This window comes from Nannospalax galili, unplaced genomic scaffold (assembly GCF_000622305.1).
Source record: "Nannospalax galili isolate Female #2095 unplaced genomic scaffold, S.galili_v1.0 scaffold32, whole genome shotgun sequence".
Classification (NCBI taxonomy): Eukaryota; Metazoa; Chordata; class Mammalia; order Rodentia; family Spalacidae; genus Nannospalax; species Nannospalax galili.
The window spans coordinates 3,998,035-4,025,236 of record NW_008335297.1 but is presented as its reverse complement, the minus strand read 5'-3'; the positions used below and the strand labels follow the sequence as shown (position 1 = coordinate 4,025,236).

Here is a 27,202-nt window from a genome sequence, read left to right as displayed (position 1 = left end):
TGGTCTTTTTGAGACAGGGTCTCCCTGTAGCCCCAGCTGTCCTGGAACTCACTATGTAAACCAGGCTGGCCTTGAACTCACAGAGATCCGCCTGCCTCTGCCTCCTGAGTGCTGGGATTAAAGGCATGCACCACCATGCTCAACCTTAGATGCCACCAATCTTGAGTCATTTGGGTTACCACTATATGTGCTGAAAATTGCATGAGTCAATGTGAAAAACCAGAGAGATGCAGCTAGGTCTTCAGTGATTCTAAGAGAATGAGGGGCAGGAAGGCACAGCTCCTGAGGATGCTGACTGGCCTGATGACAAAAACTGAAAAAAGCCATTATGTCTCTTCAGAGCACTGTTGTGCCACAGAGAATGGGCACATTACAAAATCAGAAAATAAGCTCTCACTGTTGGGTGTTGTTCTTTATTAGGAAACACAACATTAAAAGAAATTTTATTTTATTTTTTTTTAATGCTCAGAAGATTTAAAAGTTCAGAGGGCCTGGGGTATGAAGTTCAGTGCAGAGTTACAGTTTGGTGCTGGCCAACACCAAAGGCTGGGAGATGTAGAAGGAGCTCTCTGCCCTCCTTCCTGCCTCCAGTCTGGGCATCAGTGCTGTGCTCCTCCAGTTCTCATTGTCTTTATGGACAACTAGCACAACACTAAGGACAACAAAAATAAAGCCTGCAGCCGTCATGGATACTCCAGCAGAGAAAGTCACCCGGTCAGAGGAGTGGTGAGTCAGGAGAACTATTCCCAGAATCAGAGCCAGCACACCCATGATGATGATAAGTACCCATTCAGTGAAAGAGGAGCCAGAGAGACATGGGCAAACAGGCTCCTCCTCCCTTCTGTTTAGCTGGCTGCTGGAACTGTACATTTGGAGAGGTCGATACATTATGGTTGTTTTCCTATAGTGTATGAAAAAAAAAAAGATTACAGATTGGAAACAGTTAAATTGAGGTAGAGCTTGGCAAAGTAGTGTATGCCTGTAATCCCAGTGTTTAGGAGGCCAAGGCTGGAGGATCCAGAATTCAAGGTCATTTCAGGCTTCAAGTTTGAGGCTACATAGAAAGGATGTAATTCAGAGATAAACTGCAGGAAGCCTTAAGAGTTCCCTTCAAGGAGGCTAGACTAGGGTCGCTGGAGTACTTTTTTTGGGGGGCAGGGTAGGTGCTGGGAATGGAACTAAGGACCTCATACCTGCTAGGCAAGCCCTTTACCACTGAGCTACACCCACTGTGTGCCACTGTGTTCTCAGTGGTTTAAAAGACATTTATAAGGGGCTGGTGAGATAGCTCAGTGGTTAAGAGGAGTCACTGCTCTTTTCAGTGGACCCGGGTTTGATTCCCAGCACCCACATGGTGGCTAACAACCATCTATAGCTCCAGTTCCAAGGGATCTGACACCCTCTTCTCACATACATGCAGGTAATATACACATAAAATAAAAACAAATTATATATATACATATATGACATTTATAGGTGTCAGCAAGCTGTTTCAAGATATCCAGAAAGAATACTCAAACTAGACTCAGGGCACTGAACTAAGTAGGCTCTGATTCTTCCAAAAGTATTTTTATTATACTTGATGGTTGATTTGTTATTTTTATACTTTAGTTGTAAGTGATAGAATTCAAGGCTAAAGATTAATTAATTATATGGACTAGACAAAAAGTGATGGCATGTGCTTGTAATCCTAGAATTTAGAAACTGAGGCAGGAGGATCTAGAATTCAAGGCTAGACTAGGTATGAGGTGAACCATTTTCTCAAAACAACAGACTGAGCTCAGTGATAAAGCTAGCTCAGTAGTAGAGAAGTTGCCTAGTATGTATAAGTCCCTGGGTTTAATCCTCAGCACCAAAAAATAACATGGACCAAATGGCAACATAGGACAATGTCCCAAGAGAAATGTTTTCCTCTCTTCTGCCAATTGGATGAGCCAGTGCAGAGTTTAACAAGTAATAGCTTTGTGACGTGATAGAGATTACCAAGGCTTCCCAAGATGGGAAGCTTGCCTTAGAGACCCTTGCTCAAAATGAGTTCCTTAGTTATTAGAAAACCTTGGTTTAAATTGCATGATCAAATAACTACCAAAACAACTTATCTTAGTTGGCATTTATCAAACAAAATGGGCTTTTTGGTATTTTAATAATATACCAAAATCCATGGGAATAGACTTGGCTTATCAAAATCATATATATGTGGACTGAAATGGGCCTCTTTCTGGGGACTGGATTGATGGCTCAGCAGTTAAGAACACTGACTGTTTTTGCTGAAGACCCAGGTTCGAATCCCAGTACCCACATGGCAGCTAACAACTGTCGGGAACTCCAGTCCCAGGGAATCTGACAGCCTCTTCTGGCCTCTGCGGGCATTGCACGACACAGGTGCACTTACCTACATGCAGGCAATACACATAAAATAAAAATAATATTAAAAAAAAGAAAAAAGAAATGTGCCTCTTTCTCGAGATGCCCATGTTCACCCTTGAATCAGTGCAGCTGTTCTTCCGCAAGCATCTGTACTTTTGTTTTTTTGAGACAAGGTTCTCATGTAGCCTAGGCTGGCCTTTAACTTGCAATGTAGCTGAGAATGACCTTGAACTTCTGACCCTCCTGCCTCCACCTCCCAAGTGCCTGATTTACACAGTGCTGGGGATCAAATTTAGGGTTTTGTGCATGCCAGGCAAACACTCTACCAACTGAGCTACATCCCCAACTCAATCTTTCCTGCATTTTATCAATTTAATTTTTCCTAATCCCTAGTTATTTATAATCTCTATATAATACTCATTATTTTGAGACAGGGTCACTGTAGCTCAGGAGGTCCCTGTGTAGATTAGGGTGGCCTCAGATTTGTGATCCTCCAGTCTCAACCTTTCAAATTCTGGGATTATAGGTATGTACCACAAAACCCAGATAATAATAATCTCCAATTGTTAAAGAAAGTATTTCGCTGGGTGTGGTGGCACATGCCTTTGATCCCAGCACTCGGGAGGCAGAGGCAGGTGGATCTCTGTGAGTTCAAGGCCGGCCTGGTCTACATAGTGAGTTCCAGGACAGCTGGGGCTACAGGGAGACCCTGTCTCAAAAAGACCAAAAAAAAAAAAAAAACATAAAAAACATAAAAAAAAAAAAAAAAAAAAAAAAAAAAAAAAGCCATTAGAGCCATTAGAAAGATGAAACCCCAAACCAGAAAATAGAAGTATTTTAGCGCACAAGATGTCATGACATAGGGGAGGGGGCACACCTGGAATCCCAGCATTCAGGAGGCCAAGGCAGGAGAATCTGGAGTTTGAGGCCATTCTAGGATACACAGTAGGACCCTGTCTCAGAAAATAAAAGGCTGGGTGTGGTGGCACACACCTGCAATCCTAACATTTGGGATGCTGAGTCAAAAGGATTGTTACAAATTCAAGGCCAGTCTGATACTGGCCAGACCTACCTAGTAAAGCCTAAAATAAATAAATAAATAAATAAATAAATAAATAAATAAATAAATAAATAAATAATAAATAAGGGGCTGGTGAGATGGCTCAGTAGTTAAGAGCAGTGGCTGCTCTTGCAGAGGACCCGTGCTTGATTCCTAGTACCTACAAGGCAGCTAATAACAGTCTATAACTCCAGTTCCAGGGGGATCCAGCACCCTCTTTTGACCTCTGTGGGCATTGCACGATATGGGTGCACTTACCTACATGCAGGCAATACACGCATACACATAAAATAAAATTTTAAAAAGTAGAACAAAAAGATTAAGTTAAGGCAAGTATTGTATTTGTAGTGAATAAAGTATTTAAGATCTTAGCCAGGTGTGGTGCATACCTTTAATCCCAGCACTTAGGAGGCAGAGGCAGGCGGATCTCTGTGAGTTCAAGGCCAGCCTGGTCAAAATTTAAAAAAAAAATTTTTTTTCAACTGACTTGCAAACACATTTAGTTAAAAAACAAGCTTCCAGTTCAATGAAAGAAATGATAGTTTCTCTCACCTGGTAACAGGTAGCTTTTTAGTAAGCAAACAAATGTCAGAAAATGTTTTTTCCAAAGCAGCCAGAGATCTTTCAAGACGCAGCGTCTGTAGGCAGGGAGTCAGCAGGTCTCTGTGCTTCCTTTTATGAATTAGGCCCTTGATTGCAGAATTGAAGTAATATGGATTCTCATGGGGGGAGAGGGGGGTGGTTTTCATGAAGCCTGTTAGTTTCTCGTAATTCATCTAATATAGTGAATTCCTTGTTCTATAGTCACTGAAGAACCTCCTAACAAGAAGATAGTGGGAGTTCATGCATAAAGCCGCCCATGTGACTGCCTTATGTTAGAGATAATACTAAAATGGGGAGGAAACGATCTTTTACCCTGGGTGGCTTTTACCCTGGCTGAGTTTTACTCTTGTCTTCACCTGCTGAGGATTTAGTAAGGCTCTTACTACCAAACATGGGCAAATTAGAACTAACACATAGCCTGCCCTAGCATTTTCCGTCCCTCTCTGAGTATAGGAATCACCCAGCTGCTCTCAATCCTGCCTAATCATGCTAAACGCTGGGATTACAGGTGTGTACCATAACAGCCTGCTTTATGTTTAATTTTTTCTTTTTAAGCCAGACCATTTCTTTTTCTTTTTTTTTTTTTTTTTTTTTTTTTGTCATTTTGAGACAGGGCCTCCCTGTAGCCCCAGCTGACCTGGAACTAAGTAGACCAGGCTGGCCTTGAACTCATAGAGATCAGCCTGCGACTGCCTCCTGAGTGCTGGAATTAAAGATGTGCACCACCACGCCCCAATAAAGAGAGACCATTTCAAAATGTGTGTGTGTGTGTGTGTGTGTGTGTGTGTGTGTGTGTGTGTGTGTCTAGCTGGCAATTAAATCCAGGGCATTGCATACTGTATATGCTAATCATTCTACCACTAGACTTCATTTTCTCTCTCCTTTCCCATCCCCCCCACCTCCACCCTCCCTTTAGGGAGGATCTCACTTTGCAGCTCTTGCTGACCTGGAACTTGCCATGTGGAACAGGTTGGTCCCAAACTCAGGGAGATCCACTTGCCTTTACCTCCCCAGTGCTAGAATTAAAGCTGTTAAAGGTGTGTACCACCATGCCTACCCTCAAATCATTTAGTTATTCTTAAGAAGAATTTGTATTGTCTGGGACTGGAGAGCTGGCTCGGTGGTTAAGAGGACTCTATGCTCTTCCCTCAGGACAGGGGTTTGGTTCTCAGCACCCTACATTAGGTGGTTCACAACCTGTAACTCCAGTCGCAGGGTATCCAATGTCCTCTTCAGGCCTCTGTGGGCACCAGCACACATGCACTCACAAACAATTTAAAAATTTTTTTTTATGTGTATGAGCATATTGCCTGCATGTAGGTAGATGCACCCATATTGTGCAATGGCAGCTGGGCATAGGTCTGAAGAGGGCATTATTTTAATGTTTTTTAAACATTTATTCTGAGTGCATGTGTATGTATGCATACATGTGCCTTGGCACATGTGTGGAGGTCAGAGAACAATTTGCATGAATCAGTTCTCTCAGGCGTCTCTGTCCACCAACAGGTCGTCAGGCTTGGCAGCAGGTGCCTTCACGTGCTGAGCCAACTCACTGTTTTTTGCCTTTTTGAGACGGTCTCGCTGTACCTGGCCTGGAACTCATTATATAGACCAGGCTGGGCTCGAACTCACAGAGATCTGCCAGCCTCTGCCTTCCAAGTGCTGTGATTAAAGGTGTGCACCACTGCACCCAGCCAGCACTATTATTTGTAAATGATTGCTATAACCCAAACTTTATTGTCTATTAAAATATTTTTAAAATTTTGTGTTTGAGTGTATTGCCTACATGGAGGTAGGTGCACCTGTCACACAGTGCCTGTGGAGGTCAGAAGAGGACACTGGATCCCCTGGAACAGGAGTTAGGATGGTTGTTAGCAGCCATGTGGATGCTGGGAATGGAACCTGGGTCCTCGGCAAGAGTAGCCAGTACCCTTAGCCACTGAGCCTTTAATCAGAAGTACTGATTTCTTCAGTATTCAGGCAGCTTTTATGGTTCATAAAGCCTTGAGAATTTTATAGGGTTTCACACATCCTCCTGCCTCCATGTCCCAAGTCTGGAACTACTGCCATGGGAAACCAAAACCAGTTTATGCTATATTGGGGACTGAACCCGGAGCACAGTGCATACTAGGCAAGCTCCACCTAGTTACAGTCGTAGGATATTTTTCTTTTTAGTTCCAAAGCATCTCCAATTCAGGTGTGTATTCCATTGCAAAAAAAAAAAAAAAAAGGTCATCTAGGTAAAAAAATTTAAGTTCAGTCATTTCAAGAGACCGTTGCACACATTTGATGCAGGATCAGAGGTAAAACAATATCAGTCAGTAAACCTAAACTACAGGCCAAAAATCTTCTACTTAAAGGATGGGATTAAAAAGCCTTATCAATATCCTGGAAAGCTGAACCATATAGATATTAGTATGATTACCTATGTTTGTCCTATAGAGAAGTAGGCTCCTACATAAATGAACCTATCTTATTTTCTTTAGGACCTGCTTCTGGAAATTCAATTGAGCCAGCTCCGACATTACTCAGTTTTCTAAGTGGCTAATAACTTTCCACTTTAGAGGTTTTCACAATTTGAAATGTTCGTATTAATCTGTACTACTGAAAAAAAGTAGGCTGGACTTCAATTTGAGAACAATGAAGCTTTCTTTCTTTTTGAAACATGCCATCTTTGGAAGCATCTCACTTGAGCCTTCTGTAGGAATTTCATTCATAGACTGCTGCAAATTCACTTATAGGGACACAGACCTCAATGCAAATGCAGTGAAAAACTGGAGTCATTTACTAGGCTAGGGATGCAACTCAGCTCTAAGAGCTCTTGATTAGCATGTGCAAGACCGGGGTTCCACACCTAGTGCCATCAAAACCCAAACCAAACTTCATTTACAGCCTCAGAATATACTTGCCATGTATGAACTTCACTAAATGGTCCAAACTCCCACACCTATCCTAGCATTGCCACCTATTAAGCCCACCTGTACCCAGTAAGGAACAGTATGGGGTGGGAGATGGGAAGGCTTAAGATAGGTTCTTGTCTCCAACAGGCAGAAGTCAATTTAGAGCTCCTAGAAAAGGTTCTATATCCATTCTTTCGACAGGTTCTCACTACGTAGCCAAGCCTGGTCCCCTGCCTCCCCTTCCTGAGGTTATAAGCATAAACTACTTCATTCCCCTTACCATATGAGCTAACTCATTACCAAAATCCACCTGGACAAGCCACCAGAGCTCACAGGCCAAGAAACCTCTTCATCCCCTCTGTAGTAGATTCTCATGAATCAAGGTCCTTAGAGAAATGCTTGCACAAACTAGTGTAGCAGAGCCCAGCTGACTAAATCCTTTGGTGCAGATGGAAAGGTGTCACACCACACTTTGGAGTTAATTCAGTGAGATTTGGAATACTGACAATATAGAATGTCACCCAGAAGCAGATGTTAAACTTTTTAATAAAAAACACACTCATAGAGAAGCAATCTGTCAGCAAATACACAGAACAATTAAAAATAGATTTTACCTCACCTCCTGATTTTTACAATCACCTGTGGAAATTTTACAAAAACATTTTACCAAGCCTCACTGTTGCAAATGGTTATGAGTCAGGACCAGAGTACAGTGTGTGTATGTAATATATTGCTTGTTTTGGCAGTGCTAGGTACTGAATCTAGGCCCTTGAGCATGCTATTAGGGAAGTACTCTACCACTGAGTTACATCCCTACCCAGGACTGGAGTTTTATTTGAGACAGTTTCGCTGTATCCCAGGCTTCCTTCAAACTTCTGACTCTCCAACTTCAGCTTCCTGAGTGCTAGGGATACAGGTGCACACCCCCACATCTAAGTTTATTCTTAAAAAGCTTGAGGTGTAGGGCGTGGTGGCACATGCCTTTAATCCCAACACTGGGGAGGCAGAAGCAAGTGGATCCTGTGAGTCCCAGGCAGCAGGAGCTACATGGAGAGCCTGTCTCAAAAAGAACACCCCGCCCCCCTCACCAAAAGCCCTAAAGGTAACTGATATTTTTTTCAGGTTGAGGTGCTGGTTTCAAGCTGACTGGGCCAACTGGTTTGTTTTCAGTTTTGGGAGATGCTGGTTGCTTTCTTTGCAGATTTCCTGGGAGTAGCGAAAAACCTGGCCTCTGGCTTTTTTGGAGTCTGCCTCGGGTCTTTTTTTAGCAGCGAAGATGTTTTTTCTTTCTCCTGTTCCATTTTTCGCTTCTTCCCTGGGCTGTTCCCTGGGGTCCCACGGCCTGAAGATTCTGGGGTCTCTACAGCTGACAGGGCCTTTCTCTTCTTGCTATGAGGTGTATTTGGACCAGGACTCTTTTTTGGAGTTTTTCTTTCTGTGACATCTTTTTGCATCTAAGAAGAAGAAGAAGAAAATTAAATCTAGAACAAAATAAAAACCTGCAATCAAACATAAGGGTCCACTGTTTTTCTAAATTAATCCCTGTACATTTAACCTCAGTACGATGAAATGAGGAATAGCCCTTTCTATTGTCAGATGTTTTCTTTCTTTTTGAGACAGTCTCAGCATGTGGCTTAACCTGTCTGGAACTCACTATGTAACCCAGGCTAAACTCCAACTTGTGATGTTCCTGTCTCAGTCTCTTTGAGTGCTGGGATTACAAGTATACTATAGTTTTTAAGAATACACTCCTACTTCCTTAAAAAAGGAATTAGGGCACAGTAACACACTGTTTATCCCAGCAGTTGGGTGGCAGAGGCAGGTGGATTTGTCAGGAAACTGAGGTGAGCCTGAGCTATAGAGCAAGATCCTGTCTCTAAAACAAAAACATTAAGTGCACAATGAGAGGCCACAACCTTTAGGGTAAAGTATGTCTACTTTCATGGTTCCTGTAGGAAAATAATACTTTTCGTCATCACTTAGCTACTGAACTGTTCATAATGAATACTAAGCATTTTAACAAAGATACCTTCACATTTTCTTTAGCTGGACTTTCCCCTATTGGTATCAGTTGTGGAATTTCTTCTTCACATTGTTCTATCACCTTAGGTTGAGCTTTTGCTTTGCCAGTCTTTTTCTTCTGGGACCCAGGGCCCTTCACTGGGGCAGCACCAGTTTTAGGAGCCAAGCCACCCTGCAGTGGGACTGATGCATCAGTTTTGGCCTTTTGTCCTAACATTCTGCTTCTGTTCTTCAACTTCTGTTTTTCATGGTATTTTCTTTCTTTTATTTTTCTCTTTGCCTCCTATCAAAGAATACCAGGCATAAGTTTAGCAGGGAGTACTTCTGTAGAAAAACAGATGGCATAGATTCTATCAGCTGAAATTCTGATTATTCATAAGCTCCCTAAAACATCCTTGACCTACACAAACAGAATCCCCCCCTACTTTTTGAGACAGGGTTTCCCTGTAGCCCAAGCTGGCCTGGAACTCACTATGTAGACCAGGCTGACTTTGAACTCAGTGGGATTAAAGGGGTGTGCCACCACACCCTGCAGAATACCCCATTTCTAAGTACTTGAACCTCAATTCCATTTTGGGGGTCCCCAATAGGTAGCCCAGACTGGTCGACCTTGAAATTCATCCAACCTTAATCCTGAGTGGTAAAATTACAGACATGTACCACACCTGGCTTTCTATTTCAACTCCCAGCCAAGGATGCATTTTATATCATAATGAGTACCCTACACTATGTGGTAGGGTCTCAATAAAGCACAGACAGATAGACAGACACAGAGGAGAGACAGATGGGATGGATATTGCGGTTGAAAGCTAAAACAACATGAACATGGTAATATCTGCCTATAATCCTAACTACTTGGGAGGCTGAGGCAGCAGGAGGAGAACTTCAAAGGCCAGTTTGGACTATGTACTTAAGTTTGAGGCTAGAAAGGGCTGGGGGTTTAGCTTATGGACAGAGTACCTGCCTATCATGAGAAGGCCCTTGCCTGGGTTCAATATCAACCAGGACCACACATACACAAGGTTGAAACTATAAAAACCAATAATCATGGCCCGGACTATATGCAACTCTGTCTCAAGAATGAAAGGTCAGCCTGGTCTATACAGAAAGTTCCAGGCCAGCTGGGACTACAGGAAGACCCTGTCTCCAAAAAGGAAAAAAGAAAGAAAGAAAGAAAGAAAGAAAGAAAGAAAGAAAGAAAGAAAGAAAGAAAGAAAGAAAGAAAGAGAGAGAGAAAGAAAGAGAAAGAAAGAAAAGAAAAGAAAGAAAAATAGAGATGCCAGGCATGGTAGTACATGCCTTTAATCCCAGCACTGGAGAGGGAAGCAGAGGCAGGCGGATCTCTGTGAGTTTCAGGCCAGCCTGGTCTACACAGCCAGTTCCAGGCCAGCTGGAGCTTACAAGGAGACCATTTCAAAAAGTCAAAAAAAGAAATCAAACTCTAGTGTCTATACTGAGGAAAGATTCTCTTTGAAACTCTCTCTACAACACAGGGACCTAAAGGAACTGTATCTCAGGATAAAGATGAGCAGGAAGCTCAGCCCATGTACACTGATAGCCACGGTTTGGTTTGAATCATTACTAAACTTCCAGTCTTTTGTGTACAGATATGTATATGCATGCCAGAGGTCATCTTATGGTATCCTTCCTCAGGGGCCACCCACTTTGTTTGAAGCAGGGTCTTGTAGTAGAACTCCAGCCTCAGCCTCCCAAGTGTGAGATTAAAGGTCTAGCCAATTTTGGGCTTTTGTCTTGTTTTAGACAGGGTCCCCCTGTAGCCCCAGATGGCCTGGGACTTGGTATTAAAGACCAGGGTGGCTTACAGCTTGCAGAGCTCAGCCTGCTTCTGACTCCCAAGTGCCACCCATTTTCTTTTTGAGACAGGGTCTCTCACAGGGAGGTGGGGCTTTCTGATTAGGTTAAGGTGGTTGCCAGTCAATTCCAGGCATCTACCTATCTCTACCTATCTCTACCTCCCAAAGCTGGGATTACAAGAGCTAGTAACAACATCCGGCTTTTTATATGGGTGTGGGATCAAACTCAGGTCCTCATGCTTGCATGACAAAGACTTTACCAACTAAGTCATCTTCCCAACCCGGGACCACTAGTCTTTATTTTTGTTTTGTTTTTTTCTGTCTTTTTGAGACAGGGTCTCCCTGTATAGCTGGCCTGGAGCTTACAAATGTAGACCAGGCTGGCCTCAGACTCAAAGAGATCTGCCTACCTCTGCCTCCCAAGTGCTCGGATTAAAGGCGTGTGCCGTCAAGCCTGACCCTCTAAGTATCTTTAATGTGATTTAGCTTAGTCCTGGGTTGAGAGTACGTCTAGGGTTCCTGCCAAGCAGATGGAAATGCTAGATTTCTATAAAACTACTTAACATGCTTTAAAGGATTAAAGACAGACTAGAAAAAAATAAACTGGAAAATGATTTACAACAGTATTCCAAAAAGTGACAAAGACAACTTACAAAAGAATAAGGTATGTCTTGGCAAAGGCAGAGGCAGGTGGATCTTTGAGTTCAAGGCCAGCCAGAACTATATAGCGAGACCCCGTCTCAAAAACAAAAACATGTAAATTCTAGAAATAAAGACATGAAACAAAGCACCAAAATTAATAACTCGTCGGAAGTATTATCTGTCAGTCTGATGGCTCAGTTAGCTACGTAAGCATGAATTCAATCTTTACCACCCATGTAAGAGGCACAGCAATGGGTATCTGTAACCCTAGTGATGTGGGATGAAGAAAGGGAGCCAGGCAGACAGGAGGATCCCTGGAACTCTGTGGCCAGCTAGTTTAGCCAATCAGTGAGTGCCACTAAGAGATCTGGTCTCAAGAAGGTGGAGAACTGACGAAGATACTCAAGGTAGTCCCGTAGATCTTCTGTCTGCTCACCTACCAACCTGCACATACAATTAAGATGTTTGCCAAAACTTTGCCCCAATGCTAGAGATCCAACGCAGCATATTAAGCACATGCTCCACCACTGAGCTACATCTTTAGCTCTAGCCTTAAATTTATTTAAAACAAAGTTTCATAATGTAGCCCAGGATGGTTCTGAGCTTGCTGTGATCTTTCTGCTTGGATACACCTTGATTATTAAGCAACTTCAGTACTTAAAATTCTACTAACCTTTTTCTTCAAGCTGCGGAAGGATATATTCTTTTCATCCTGACAGGTGACAAATGAGGAAAAGATGGGAAGGGAAACTGACTTCTCAGTTTTCAGGAACAGAAGTTTCACACTCTGCCATTTCTGGAAAAAAAAAACAACAAAAATAATGCCATCTAGACATATTTTGCCTCTTTTGAATGAAAAGTTGATTTATGATCATACTATACCTCTGGCAGTATTTCTGAAAGCTTTTTTGAGACAGCCAAGATGTTTTCAATGATGTGCTGGGTCTCCATTCCAGTGTGACCGATGCGTATAGTACTAGGATTCAATACAGTAACAGAGATTTTCAAAAATTAACAACAAAGCACAGGTAGGTCTATGAGAAACATCAAATCCCCAAAGTGTTTTTTTTGTTGTTGTTGTTGTTTTGTTTACATAGATCTCACTATGTAGCCTTGGCTGTCCTGGAACTTGCTATAAAGACCATGCTGGGCATGGTGGCACACGCCTTTAATCCCAGCACTTGGGAAGGCAGAGGTAGGTGGATCTCTGTGAGTTTGAGGCCAGCCTGGTCTACATAGCAAGATCCAGGCCAGCTGGGGCTACAGGGAGACCCTGTCTCCAACAAAAAAAAAAAAAAAAAAAAAAAAAGGGCTGTTCTGGAACTCAGAGATCCACCCACCTGCCTTCAACTCCTTAGTGCTGGGATTAAGAGTGTGTGACACCACACCCAGCCCAAAAGTGTTTATAAGTGAATTTCACAGAAAGAGGCTGTGTGCCCGTGTGTGTGTGTGTGTGTGTGTGTGTGTGTGTGTGTGTGTGTGTGTGCGCGTGTTAGCACATGCCTTTACTCTCAGCACTCAGGAAGCAGGCAGATCTCTGTGAGTTAGGCCACCTTGTCTCAAAAATAAAAAAGCTATTTATTATCTTTTGTATTTTAGAAATCCATTCCCTGGGGGCTGGAGAGATGGCTCAGTGGTTAAGAACACTTGCTGTTCTTCCAGGAGACCCAAGTTCGAACACCCACATGGCAGGTGACAACTATTCAACTATCCATAACTCCAGTTCCAGGGGATCTGATGCCCTTTTCTGGCCTCTGCAGTCTTTGCACAACACAGGTGCACTTACATACATGCAGGTAATACATTCATACACATAAAATAAAAAAAAAAAAAAAAAGAAAAAGAAAAAAAGAAATGCATTCCCTGAAATTTAGTAAAAACCATGTCAAAAGAGGTCATTTCAGAGCTAGTACCTAATGGGGTGAGGCTGGAAGAGCAGGCTGGCTGGCTGCTCTTCATCCTAGAAATCCTACAGCATGGGTCTCAAGATGGCTCAGAGAGGTGGCATGAAAACCCAGAGGGAAATGTATTAGCTCAAAAGCCTACTGAAAAATACACATACAATATCTGTATGAATCCATGTGTAGATCTGAAGGCTATATAACAAGAAACACAGTGTCAGACAGGACAAACCTCCCTTTCAGTTGTTGGTCAGGATAATCCAAAAGACTCCCAACATAGCACAGCTATTGCCACAGCCCTTGATTACCTCCCAGAACTTGAGGGTAAGACCCTATTGCTGAAGACAGGACACACTTTGGACACAGGACATAAAGCAAGGGAGCTGAACTGACCTGGAAGCCTCCTTCTTGAAGACTAGCTCTCATAGTTTTGAGGGACACTATGCAAGCTGCTAAGGGAGAAAAATCAAACAATGGTCCAACCCCAGCTTTAAAGCCTAATAACCATAACAATGACCGGCACAGCAAATTATATTGGTGTAGTAGTGTCACTTTTATATTGGGGGTAACCTACACCTACCTAATTGGATTTAAAGTCGTTCAATGAGAGAGAACTCATGTGTGGCACTATAAACACAGCCAAATAAATGGCAGGAGAGGTCACAGATCTTAGAAGAAAACTCCAAATCTGTCATATCTCTAGGCAAACGTAATTTCTTACTATATCCTAAATATGGATCCTTATATTTACAGATAAGTATGCCAGTCACCACTGTTCAAAGAAGCTTCTTTTTCAACAGACAGAGACTATTACAGAGTTCCACAACTTGTCATACACAATGAATAAGTGTCTTTGGGATGCTCAGCCCTAAGTGACACATCTTCAATGGAACCTCTACACCTAAGGCCCATGGACCATAGTGGAACAAGGGGTAGAGAAAATACTAATTCATCTCTCAACTCTCATCACCAATGCTTCCTCATACAACAGAGAGCGTAGAACAAAGGAGACCACTACCAGCCAAAGTGTAAGAGAATAAGAGTCTGTAGAGTGTGGCTCCCAGGACAGGACTTGTATATTAAACCTTACCCACCCAGAGGATGGACAGTTGCAGAAGAAAGGGTGGAAAGGAGAGGAGGTGCATGACCATAAGGAAAGAGTCTTACAAGTTCCTAGAACCTTGCTCATAATGAACATACAGCAATGCTGACAGCATGCACAAGACCCCTGCAAACTCAATCAGACAAACACCAGCATAGAATTGGGGAAACAGGCAGAAGGCCACAACTTTGGTGAAGAACTACTAGCAACTGATCACTGTTGAGGAAGAGTTGATCTTCTTTAAGGGGATGACACTAGACAGGTTGACCAGGCTCCAGGGGATGAACTCACAACAAGCGTACACAAACTTGACTTGATTAAGGCCTGTGTGGGCTATGGGGGTTAGGGTGCAGGTAGGGAGCTAAATATAATTAAGATGTATTGTACAAAATCCACAAAAATTAAAAGTAGTTTTAAAATAAACTTGATACTAAAACGCAAAAGAAAAAAGGATGGTACAGAGGGAAAGCGTTCCTGTCCTTCATGGAACAGCAAACCTGTAACTAAAGGACAGGGCATAGGCAGTAAGTAGGAAACTCAGCAGGACTCCTGTGGCACCGGGCCCACCTGCCTTGACAGTTCACTCTCCCACCACAGGCTCATTGTGGAGTCTGTGGAGGGAGGACAACACAGTTATGCTCTCACTTCTCTTTTCAGTCATTGGCTGGCTCTATTTACTCTCTATGCCTGTTAGCTTCCTGCCTGTACACACGTCCTAAGGTGCATAGAAGAGGAGGAGAAGAGAAAGGCCAGAAACCATTGTGGCAGGGAAAGGGAACAGAAACAATCAAGAGACTCAAACTCACTTTGCAGTCCAGGTAACTTTCAAACCAGAGGCCCACCTGGCTCTGCTTCTCTTATGCTGGAATTACAATGGTTAAGTCATCATGCGTGCTATCTTCAACCTTCTTTCTTCTGTTTTGAGACAGGGTCTCATTATGTAGCCTTGGCTAGCCTAGAATTCAGCAACTAGCCTGCTTCTTCCCCTTACCAGAGCCCTGGGATTAAAAGTGCACATCACCAGGTTAGAGAAATGGCTCAGTGGATAAGAGCTCTTACAGAGGACGGGGTTCGATTCTCAGCACCCACATGACAGTTAAAAACCATCTGTAACTCCAGTTCCAGGGGATCTGACACCTTCTTCTGACCTCTGTGGGCACCGCACGACATGGGTGCACCTACCCACACGCAGGCATGTTGGACAGGCATGCTCTCTGAAGGTCCAGCAACAGAATGGATGTCTGCTTCCCCTCCTCTGCTGACTGCTAAACTGTTTGAACCCTAAGACTCTCGATAGAAAGGGAAGGAGAGAGTCACCCCTCCCACCCAATCAATCAGCCTTAATTGCATGAGGGGGAGGGACAAGGGGAGACGCTTAGAAAGTGAGAGAGGAAGAGGGGCTTCGCCATCTTGGACCCGCGGCTGCAAATTGGAAAGCTCAGCTGAGATGCAGGGGAAAAAAAAGCCCACAGGTGTCTGTCTATTCCTCTGTAAGTAACTCCTCCCTGATACCATGTGCTCTTTTGTCAACCCAAATAAGTATCTTTATTCCCTAAACTATAGTTTGGAGGAACATTGTGTCAACTGGTCCTATGGACATGGGAGGAGAGAGGGTCGCAGAGGGTGGAGAAAGCTGAGAGTGCACAGGCCTGCCAGAAGTAAATCTGACTTACAAGGCAATACACTCACAGAAAATAATAATAAAAAAAATTTTTAAAGTGTGAGCCACCATGCCTGACTCAATTATGTTTATGTGCATGTCTGTGTGAGGGTTTGTGCACGTGACTGCAGATGCCATGGAGGCTAGAGGCATTTGGATCCCTTGGAGAGCTGTGTTGGTTCTCTCCTCCTACCATGTGAGTCCTCATTGGTGCACCAGAGATTTTTTCTTAGTCTTAAGTGTGGGCTCTACCAAGTTCAATGTCCTGGGTAAGTATATAAACTGAAAATACAAATATGTAGCTATTTCCCTCTATCTGAAACATTCCTTAGTGGGGAAAAGAGAGGAGACCAGGAAAACTCACAACAAAGTGACAAGACGAGAGAGGTCCCTTCTGAGGCTATGTAAGCAGCAGACTTTCCAAACAGAGCAGCCTACAGCTGGGCAAAAAACTGCAACCCTGAAGTTTTCTTGAGTCATCATTCACACTAGGGCGAGTCCTTCAGCAGTAACTGAGTCAGCCATGCTTCTCTAAGTAATCCCTCACCTGTGCTGCTCTAAGTAGCCCCAATAAATTCACTGGATCATCAAGACAGATTTAGGTAGAATTGTCTGTGTTCAGTGCTCTACCTGGGGTGAAATGTATGTCTGTTTGCATCTCCCCAGGAAAGTCACATAACGACAAAGACACTGAATTTAATGAAGAATTAAAGCAAGACCAAGGTAGATTTATTTTTTAAAAAACAACACTTAGGTCAGCTGGGGCTACAAGGAGACCCATTCTCAAAAAGCCAGGGGGAAAAAAAAGGGGAGCTGGAGAGATGGCTCAGTGGTTAAGAGCACTGACTGCTCTTGCAGAGGACCTGGGTTCAATTCCCAGCACCCAGATGGCAGCTACGAACTGTCCTTAACTCCATTTCCAGGGGAATCCAAAGCCCTCTTCTGACCACCGAGGCATTGCACAACATGGGTGCACTCACATACATGTAGGCAATACACTCAAACACATAAATAAAAATAACAAAACATTTAAAAAAAAAACACCTCCCCACAAGCCAGGCGTGGTGGCGCACGCCTTTAATCCCAGCACTTGGGAGGCAGAGGCAGGCGGATCTCTGTGAGTTCAAAGCCAGCCTGGTCTACATAGTGAGTTCCAGGACAGCTGGGGCTACAGGGACACTCTGTCTCAAAAACATCAAAACCGCCCTCAAAAAAACCCAACACCGCCTCCAAAACCAACTTAAGCTTAGAACTAATGTTTTTTAAGAATTGATGGCATTTTTCTAGATTTTCTTAATACCTAGAGGTACCCAGTCCCATATGGACTAGGTACCATGGCTGGACTATGGACCAGCCACTAACTATGTGTACGTATCTAAATTAATAATTTGGGGTGAGATAGTTCTTCTCTAGAGTCCAGGCTGGGCTCAAACTTAGCAATCCTCTTGCCCCAGCCCCTTGAATTGCTGAGATTACAGGCTGGGCTACCATGTCCAACTTAAGGTCACAAATTAAAATGCCAGTTGTGCAGACACGGTAACCAGTGGTTACTGTCTGAATCCACACAGTGGAGACCATTACCACCAGAGCAGAAAGTTACATGGTGCAGCCCTGCTCTAGGGCTATTTCTTTAAAAAAAAAAAACAACCAACAAAAAAACTTTTATTGTATCAGGGTATGGTGACATACCCCTTTAATCCCAGTACTCAGGATGCAAAGGTAGGCCAATCTCTTGAGTTTTAGGTTTATATAGGGAGCACCAAGCCAGCTAGGCTACATAGTGAGACCCTGTCTCAAGAAACCACTAAACCAATTCAAATTTGATTATTATTATTTTTCACATGCATGTGCTCAAATGCAGGCTACACAGCACAGTGTATGAAGGTCAGCAGAAATGTTTTGGAAGCCAGTCTTCTCCTTTCACCTTTCTGTGGATTCTACAAATTGAACTCTAGTATCAAGTTTGCATGGCAAGCACCTTTAGCCTCTGAGTCATCTTGATGGCCCTCCAGAGCCATTTCTAAGAAATACTTTTTAGAAGCATAAAAAAAAAAAAAAACAAAAAAAAAAACTTTGTAGAAAGGATTTTAATAGAAGGACCTGGTTTCATTAAAACAACCCTCCTTTAAAGAAAAAAAAAATAGATTCAATCAATGTGACACATAATATTTAAAAAGGCTCACATGAAAGTGCCTCATTACCTGCAAGAACCACTTTTGGAGATGTTTAAGACTGTCCCACTGATACAGTCATTGATCTCTTTGGACAAATTCTTGGCGAGAAGGTTTACAGGTACTGGAACTCTACAAAAACAAACAGTATCATAACATAGCACACACACACACACAAACTTTATGCCACAAAAGTCCAATCACTGCTAAGAAACTTACTTCTTCCTTTGATAGAAATGCTTTCCTATGTGTGTGGGTAAAAGCCGTCTAATTCTTTCATCAGTAATGAAGAACTCAAAGCTACTCAGGAGGTTGAGCTTGGCCTCATAGGCTTTATATTCCTTTTTTAAAGTTTGGAAAGGGATAATCTAGAAAACAGAAACAAAAGTAAAATCACAAAGAGTTATAAACCTGGAAGACATATTTAAGTAACAATTTCTATTCCCATTTGTCCTAGAGCCATGACCCTCATATTTTAGTGAATATGTAAGCATCTAAAATGTGCCAGACACTGTTGTCCCCAAATGCTGGCGCACTGAGCTAGATGCTATCCTGAAATGAAGTAAAACAGCCAGGTGTGGTAGGGTACACCTTTAACCCACCTTTAATCAAGAGGCAGGGGCAGGTGGATCTCTATGAGTTCTAGGTTAGCCTGGTCCTCATAGCAAGTTCCAGGTCGTAATGAAAAGATTTCTTCATAGCCCATTTTTGTTCTGTACTATTTCCAATCTTGTTTACTTCCACAGCTTTAACCATTCCCATGATGATGACTGGCTCTCTCAGCAGTAGTTAAGAGTGCTTATTGCTCTTGCTCAGACCAGAGTTTGGTGTCAGCACCCATGTCATGTAACTCATGGGATCTGATGACCTCATCTAGCTTCTGTGAGTACAATGCTCACATGTGTAAACCATGCACATACATAATTAAAAACATATCTTTAAGGGGCTGGAGAGGTGGCTCAGCAGTTAAGAGCACTAGCTGCTCTTCTAGGACCCAGGTTTGATTCTCAGCACCCACGACTGCTAATAACTGTCCATAACTCCAGTCCAAGGGGATCCAACACTCTCTTCTGGGTTCTCTGGGTACTACACGCACATGGTGCACTTACATGCAGGCAAAACACACATATACAGAAATAAAAATCTTCAAAACAAGGGGCTGAAGAGACGGCTTAGTGATTAAGAGTGCTTACTGCTCTTATAGAGGACCCAGGTTTGAGTCCCAGGACCCACACAGCAGTTAACAACTGTTACTCCAGTCCCAAGGGATCTGAAATCCTCTTCTGGGCCTCTGTGGGCATTGCATGACATGGGTGCACTTATGTGCATGCAAGCAATACACTCATACACATAAAATAAAAATAATAAAAATAAAATAGTAGTATGGTGGCACATGTCTTTAATCCCAACACTCAGGAGGCAGAGGCAGGTGGATCTCTGAGATTGAGGTCAGCCTAGTCTATATAGCAAGTTCCATGCCAGCTGGGGCTACAGGGAGACTGTGCCTCAAACACAGAAACAAAACAAAAAAACAGCAGCAGCAGCAGCAGCAGCAACAGCAGCAGCAGCAATAAAAGCTACTGATACGCACATCTGGCTTTTTAGTCACAAATCAAAGTGGCCCCTTCACCACAAGCAAGACAAAATAAGCCTAAAAAGCCACACAATCAGATTAAGAAAGGAAAAATAGGGGTATAGGGGTTAGAGAGATGGAGATGACCCAGGTTGGTTCCCAACACCCATTTCTGGCAGTTTACAACTGCCTTTAACTCCAGCTTCAGGGGATCCAACACCTTCTGGCATCTGAGGGCAGCTGCACATAAATGATGCATACATATGCTAAGACAGGCACACAAATAGAACAAAAATACAGCATTGCATTACATATCTTTTCACTTGAATTAAATATTTGAAATGGCTCAAAAGTCTTAACATGCAGCTTACCCGAGAGATGGTTTTAACGCCATGCTTTTTCAGTTGCTTCTTAAAGAAACGTTCTGTCTGTTCAGGTGATTCACATTCATCTTTGGTAAATAAACAGATTTCGGATAAATGTGATCGAATATTATGAGGCAAGGACCTGCAAAAAAAAAAAAGTGACAAGGAATACTACTACAGAAAGTGTATATATTAACCAGAGCATACATTTACCCTCATTTAAAAAGACATCTATTGCTGGGCGTGGTGGTGCACGCCTTTGGTCTCAGCACTTGGGAGGTAGAGGTAGGTGGATCTCTGTGAGTTCAAGGCCAGCCTGGTCTACATAGTGAGTTCCAGGACAGCTGGGGCTACAGGGAGACCCTGTCTCAAAAAGGCCAAAAAAAAAAAAAAAGACATTTATTTTCTAAGTGTATGAGTGTTTTGCCTAGATAAATATAAATGCACCTGTGACATACAATGCTGGCAGAGGCCAGAAGAGGGTGCCAGAGTCCTTGGAACTGGAATTAAGGATGGGTGTTAGAGCTGGGCATGGAGGCCCACGCCTTTAATCCCAGCACTTGAGAGGCAGAAGCAGGTGGATCTCTGTGAGTTCCAGGCCAGCTAGAGCTACAGGGAGACCCTGTCTCAAAAAGACCAAGAAAAAAATAAAATAAAGATGGGTGTTTGCCACCATTTAGGTGCTGGAAACCAAACCCAGGTCCTCTCTAAGAGCAGCCAGTGCTCTTAACTGCTGAGCCATCACGCCAACCCTGATACATCCTCATTTACAAAAACGTATTTATTTTGGGGAGGGAGCATATACACCATGGCACATGTGTTGAGGTCAGAGGACAACTAGTAGGACTTGGTTTTCTCCTTCTACCATGAAGGCTCTGGGATTCCAATTTAGGCCATCAAGTGGCAAGCACTTACCAACTGAGCCATCTTGCCAGCCTCACTCATTTTAATAGTCATTTTTGGTATTTAAGCAAACAGTGCTCTGAGAACAACAGTTAAAATGTAAATCTAAGGAAAGCTAGATAGGGTGATGTGTGCCTGTAATAGACTGAGGCAGAAGGATTACCGAATTAACAGGTGAGCCTGGTCAATAGGCAAGACTCTACTAAACTAAACAAAACAAAAAACAACCAAGAAGGGAGGAGGGAAAGAGAAAATGAACTTCTAGTGACAGAAATCACCAAGGCAAACCCTTCTGGGATGGGTAAGGAGGCTTTACAAAAGCAGAAACTGGCAGAGCAAAGATGTGGGAATAAGGGATATAAGGAGAGACCTGGGAATCTGGCTACACTGGCAAGGCCTGGGTTCTATCCCTAGGGGAAGGTTACCTGGTGAGCTTACAAGAATAAGGACCAGTGCTTCATCCCTATAACCATGGGCGTGGTGACTTGTAAACTCAGTATTGGGAAAATGGAAATAGGCAGATCCTTGGGGTTCAATGGTCAACTGGTCTGGCTATAGTCAACTCCAACTGAATGAGACCCTATCCAAAAAACAGGCGGACAGTGTTCCTGAGAATGACCTCTAAGGATGTCCACTAGCCTTCCTATCCACGGGCATATACACCTCAGTGTACACCTGAGTGCATACAGGCACACATTAAAAAAGGAATCTGGGCTGGGCATGGTGGTGCTCATCTTTAGTTCTAGCACTCTTGAGGCAGAGGTAGGTGGTTCTCTGTGAGTTTGAGGCCAGCAAGGGCTACACAGTTAGACCTTGACTCAAAAAACAAGGAATCTGGGAGTCAAAAGTGTTTTTCTTCTCTCTAACCCTTCCGCCTCCCGAATTTTTGAAGAAAAGCAAGGTTTTGGGACTGGAGAAATAGCACATTAGTTTAGAGCAGGTACTGCAGTTCCTGAGGACCCAAGTTCAATTCCCAGCACCCACATCAGGTAGTTCACAACCGCCTGTAACTCTGGCTTCTGCAGGCACTGGCACTGGAGTACACACCCACACAAGACACATAAAAGGCCAGGGCTGGAGAGATGACTCAGCAGTTAAGAGTACTTAATGCTCGTGCAGAGGAACTGGGTTCAATTTCCAGCACCCACATGGTGGCTAACATCATTTGTAATTCCAGTTCCAGGGGATGTGATACCCTCTTCTGACCTTCACAACCATTGCACGACATAGGTGCAAGAACATACATGCAGGTAATACACTCATATACATAAGTAAAAATGATTTTTTTATTTTATATGCATGTATGTGAGTGCACCTGTGTCCTGCAATGCCGAGGAGGTCAGAAGAGGGTTTCAGATCTCTGAAACTGGAGTTAAGGACGGTTCATAGACACCATGTCAGTGCTGGGAATCAAACTGGGTCCTCTGTAAGAGTAGTCAGCACTCTTAACCGCTGAACCATCTCTCCAGCCCGATTTTTTTTTTAAAAGCAAGGCTGCCACACAAAATACAAAAACACGTGATTAAGTTTGAGTTAAGACTGAACACATTTTGCTGGGCATGGTGGCACATGCTGGGAGGTCTCAGCAGGCCTAGAACTCACCATGTAGACCAGGCTGGCCTTGATCTCACAGAAATCAGCCTGCCTCTGCCTCCCAAGCACTGGGATGAAAAGTGTGGCACCACGCCAGTGACCCCACATTTTTAGGTACAAGCAGCTCTCAAATATTGCATGGAACCTAATTATACTAAAATATTATTTATATATATAATTTATATAATTTTTATATAAATATAATTATTTATATAATTTTTCTTTCCAAATCTGCCAACTATACAGAAGAATTTGATCCGAGATGGCTTTTTTTTTTTTGGTCTTTTTGAGACAGGGTCTCCCTGTAGTCCCAGCTGTCCTGAACTCACTATGTAAACCAGGCTAGCCTTGAACTCACAAGGATCCACCTGCCTCTGCCTGCCAAGTGCTGGGATTAAAGGCATGTGCCACCACGCCTGGTTTCCAAGATGGCTTTTAAGAATGTATAATACACATGGGCAGCCAGATGGCTCAGTGGGTAAAGGCACTGGCCACCAAGCCCAACGACCTGAGTTCAATCCCCAGGACTAAGATGGTGAAAGAACAGAACTGACTGACACCCATGCTTTCATATTCTATACATGTGCACCCACACCCCTATGTACACAACAAATGTGACCTTTTCTTGTTTTTCAAAATGTTTGGGCTACACAGTAAGACCCAGTCTCAAATGCAGGTTTTTGAATCAACAAATAACTGCCCCCTACGGTGAAATTTCTAGGAAAACTTAGCATATGCAAATTCTTATGACAGAGACATAATTCTTTAAGACATACCTGCTTCAACTCATCTTTTTTTTTTTTTTGGTCTTTTTGAGACAGGGTCTCCCTGTAGCTCCAGCTGTTCTGGAACTATGTAGACCAGGCTGGCCTTGAACTCACAGAGATCTGCCTGCCTCTGCCTCCCGCGTGCTGGGAGTGTGCCACCACGCTCGGCTCATCTCATATTTTTTAAAAAATATTTTATTATTTTTATTTTATGTGTATGAGTGTACTGCCTGCATGTATGTGAGTGCACCTGTGTTGTGCAAAGCCTCGGAGGTCAGAAGAGGGCTCCGGATTCCCCTGGGTACTGGAGTTAAGGACAGTTCGTAGCCACCATGTGGGTGCTGGGAATTGAACCTGGGTCCTTTGCAAGAGCAGTCAGTGCTCTTAACAGCTGAGCCATCTCTCCAGCCCCTCATCTCATATTTTTAAGTTCGCAAAGAGCTTCCATTAGAAACTAAGGTACAACTGTTACAGTTACATCAAAACAGAACAAGCAGATAAATTAGAACTTACAATCGGACTCGCAGCTCTTTCTCTGGGATTTTCCATAATATCACCATTAAAAACAAATTATCATTCTCATTCAAAAGCAATCCATTGTTGTTTTTTCTGGACTTGGACTGTGTAAACAGAACTTCCACCGCTTTTTTAATCTGCAAGGATACACAAAGGGCTCATTTTTGCAATCTAGTTTAACATTTGTGCCTTCTCATAGGATACATGTTTTCTTTGCCCCAGCTTTTTTTTTTTTTTTTTTTTTTTTTTGGTCTTTTTGAGACTGGGTGTCCCTGTAGCCCCAGCTGGCCTGGATTCGCTATGGAGACTAGGCTGGCCTTCAACTCACGGAGATCCACCTGCCTCTGCCTCCCGAGTGCTAGGATTAAAGGCATGCGCCACCACGCCCGGCCCCACCTTTTATTTTAACAGTCAAATTCATAATCGTATCAGGATCCTACCACTTGTACTCCGTGCAATGTAAGAATCCACAACCACCTAAGCATCTGCTCCCAAACCTGTTTACCAAAGAGGCGTCCTTTTAACGTCAGAAATTAGGTTACATGGAAGCTTCTCCTGCTCTCCACGAGAATAGAAATATTCAGAAAAGGCGTACAGTGTCACCAGCATCTACCCAAAGCACTACATTTGGTTTTTACGCGCGTGCAAATGCCTAGTAATCCTATGGAGGGCAGGGGAACCCATTTTCCATAGGTCTGAGGGACATCGGCCGAGGAGGTGCTTTGCCAGCAAGCGACCCTTAGGCCTCCGGGCACACACGCAGTCGCGCTCTAGACTTCCAGGCCTCTGGCCCTGCACCCCGCGCCTCACCCGGCCTAGCCACCGTGCTTCCGGACCTCGCCCCCAGTGCCACTCGCCTGCTCTTGGTCCAGCTGCTGCAAGGCGGAGGCGCCCCGAGGCATCGCAGTGGCACTCACAGAGGAGGCAAAGACAGAGGCCGAGGGCACAGCGGCAGGAGAACAGTCCATGTCTTTCTCCTCGTGTGGACGGGCGGAGGAATCACCGCATGCGTTTGTAGTTCGGAACCGGAAACCAGGGGGCAGGACCTCGGTGGCTCTTGGCATCATTTCCGGAAGGGCGCGGAATTTGTTCCCGGCCTTCTTCGGTGGGGGGGTGCTGTCGGTCTCCCTCCGGACCGTACTGCTTCTAGTCGCGCGCGGTCTGGCGAGCCCTGTTGCTCATCCACAGACAAGGAGAGTGCCCTGAGCAGAGGGAAGAGCCGGATACTCGGACTCGGGAGGTGCCGGTTCCTCCACCCGCCTGTGACTTTGGACGTCTGCTATGAAATAGAGGGACGGCTACACCTAGGCGCGTCTAGAGGCGGCGCGAGGGCCGGTAGGATGAGTCGAGCGGGTCTCCGAAGCCTCGGCACAGGAAAGACCCAGGAAGACGACGGTAAGTATGAAGTCTGAATACCGGCAGGTGGAACACGCTAGAACCAACCTCACCTAACCCTGACCTAACCCTTCTCTAGATATGACCCCTGTTAACCAGGACCTCCTGGGACCTTGCAGAATGAAACAGCCTGGGACCCTTGAGCCGTTAGAAGAGGGCCCCAGGGTCCCAGGATGGACTCAGTTCCTGTTATCCGCATGCCTCTAATGTACCAATGAATTCTCAGAACTAGCTCTGCCCCAGGTGAACCTAACAAGTCTTAGAACTAGCCAAACCGCAGTAGTGGCCCGGGTGCCAGGATCTTCTACTTACAAGGAGATGTGCTTATCTGTTTCTGTCTACCCACTTTCTTGCTCTAACTGCAGACTTGACTGTAATTTTAATTGGTGGATTCAAATGCACCCCATAACTGCCTATAAAAAACTATGTTTGAGAGATGATAGGGGCTGCTACTCTCTCTGAATGTTTACTCGAAGTCCAGGGACAGTCCAGCCGTAATAAAATTTTACCTTGCTTTTGAATTTCCTGCGTGGTGACATCTGACTTGTGGCCTGTAATACAGAAGTGTTCGAGACATGCTTTTTTTTTCTTTTTACGAGTGTCTACATTTGTTTTCTTTTAAAACCACGCATACCATTTGGGCTGACCTCATACAGTATCTTTGAGGTGGTTCCAAATCCATACAGGAAACTGCATCTTAATCCTTGAGTGGTACCACCATGCAGCTGTATCATTTGTTTTTGCCACGAGGTTTTACAGTGTAGCTCAGGTTGTTCAAGTTGCTGTGATCCTCCTGTTTCTGCCTCCCACACACTAGGATTACAAGACTGAGCCACCGTTCCTGGCACTTTTGGTGAATATTAAGGATGGTTCCAGTCTTTTTTTGCAGCTAGCTACATGGATTTTTGAGATCTGAAGGAATGGTAGTAGAAGGGTTTGCATGCCAGTTCTCCAAAAGCGCTCCTCCCTGAAAAAATACTGTTCTGCTGCTAATAAGGATCTTATCTTTACTCATCTAGTACAAGATGTTTGTGAAAAACGTCATTGGCGTCTATTCCAGAATCTAGGATAAGACTTTTAGCACAGTGCAGTTAATTGTTACACTAGGCTTTGTGTATCCAGGTTTCCTAGTAAACACAAGAGCATTGGGGCTGTCAGATCCCTTACCTGAATTCATGTTTGAGAACCAGTGTTTTGGATGACAGAGCATTGTAAAAGGGAAGGATAGGATATGAGGCCAGCTAAATAGGCTAAGGAATGAATTATCAAACTTTGGTCCTGAAAGATGAATCTGTTAAGAGTGCTTGCTGCTCTTCCAGACCCCAGTTGATTTTCCAGCACCCAAGGTGGGTAGTTCATAACCACCTGTAATTCCAACTCCATGGGATTCAGTGTTCTTTTTTTGACTCTGAGGGCACCTGTACTCGTGCACACACTCACATACAAATATACATATATGTACATATAATTAAATAATAAATATTTGAAAAACTATGGTTATCCTTATTGGAGAAATCATAAGAATACAGATGAAAAAGGAAAGGTAGTGATGGATTGTACCTTAGGAAAGTTAATAGTCTGATTATGGTAATGTGTGGTGAAAGATGTATTCTACATCTAAAATTCTTTGCTCCCCCTACCCCCAAGTAATAAAGCTTCATTCTCCCCTACCCGCTTGAGTGTGGGCTGGATTTAGGGACTTGGTTTTTTTTCAATATGGTATTGTAAAAGTGATAAAATGTCAAGTGGGCATGGTGCCTGTAATCCTAGTACTTAGGAGGCTGAGGCAGGAAAAGTGCAATGAATTCCAGGACAGTCTGGGCTGCAAAGCAAGATTACGATAAACCA

The 27,202-nt window shown here is 43.7% G+C and overlaps 2 protein-coding genes across 2 annotated transcripts; both read right to left on the bottom strand.

The window, feature by feature from the left end:
* Positions 1-117: 117 nt before the first annotated feature.
* LOC103731571 lies at positions 118-4,596 on the bottom strand. The gene is made up of 2 exons (XM_008829918.3): positions 3,980-4,596; positions 118-901 (listed from the first exon to the last, which is right to left on the bottom strand). The coding sequence occupies exons 1-2, from the start codon at positions 4,201-4,203 to the stop codon at positions 517-519; spliced, it is 609 nt and encodes a 202-aa protein (XP_008828140.1). The 5' UTR covers positions 4,204-4,596; the 3' UTR covers positions 118-516.
* A 2,862-nt stretch (positions 4,597-7,458) lies between these two features.
* On the bottom strand, positions 7,459-24,983 carry Rsl1d1 (ribosomal L1 domain containing 1). The gene is made up of 9 exons (XM_008829916.3): positions 24,817-24,983; positions 23,957-24,096; positions 20,187-20,322; positions 18,462-18,610; positions 18,273-18,374; positions 12,291-12,384; positions 12,082-12,204; positions 8,960-9,235; positions 7,459-8,384 (listed from the first exon to the last, which is right to left on the bottom strand). The coding sequence occupies exons 1-9, from the start codon at positions 24,925-24,927 to the stop codon at positions 8,097-8,099; spliced, it is 1,419 nt and encodes a 472-aa protein (XP_008828138.1). The 5' UTR covers positions 24,928-24,983; the 3' UTR covers positions 7,459-8,096.
* Between the last annotated feature and the right edge of the window lie 2,219 nt (positions 24,984-27,202).

Coding starts and splice junctions, on each gene's coding strand:
- Rsl1d1 (XM_008829916.3), bottom strand. CDS start 24,927: ATGGACTGTTCTCCTGCCGCTGTGCCCTCGGCCTCTGTCTTTGCCTCC. Junction 24,097..24,816: donor AGCAGCTGGACCAAGAGCAG/GCGAGTGGCACT, acceptor GTATCCTTGCAG/ATTAAAAAAGCGGTGGAAGT. Junction 8,385..8,959: donor CAGCTAAAGAAAATGTGAAG/GTATCTTTGTTA, acceptor TCTTCTTCTTAG/ATGCAAAAAGATGTCACAGA.
- LOC103731571 (XM_008829918.3), bottom strand. CDS start 4,203: ATGAATTACGAGAAACTAACAGGCTTCATGAAAACCACCCCCCTCTCC. Junction 902..3,979: donor AAAAAGCTACCTGTTACCAG/GTGAGAGAAACT, acceptor CATACACTATAG/GAAAACAACCATAATGTATC.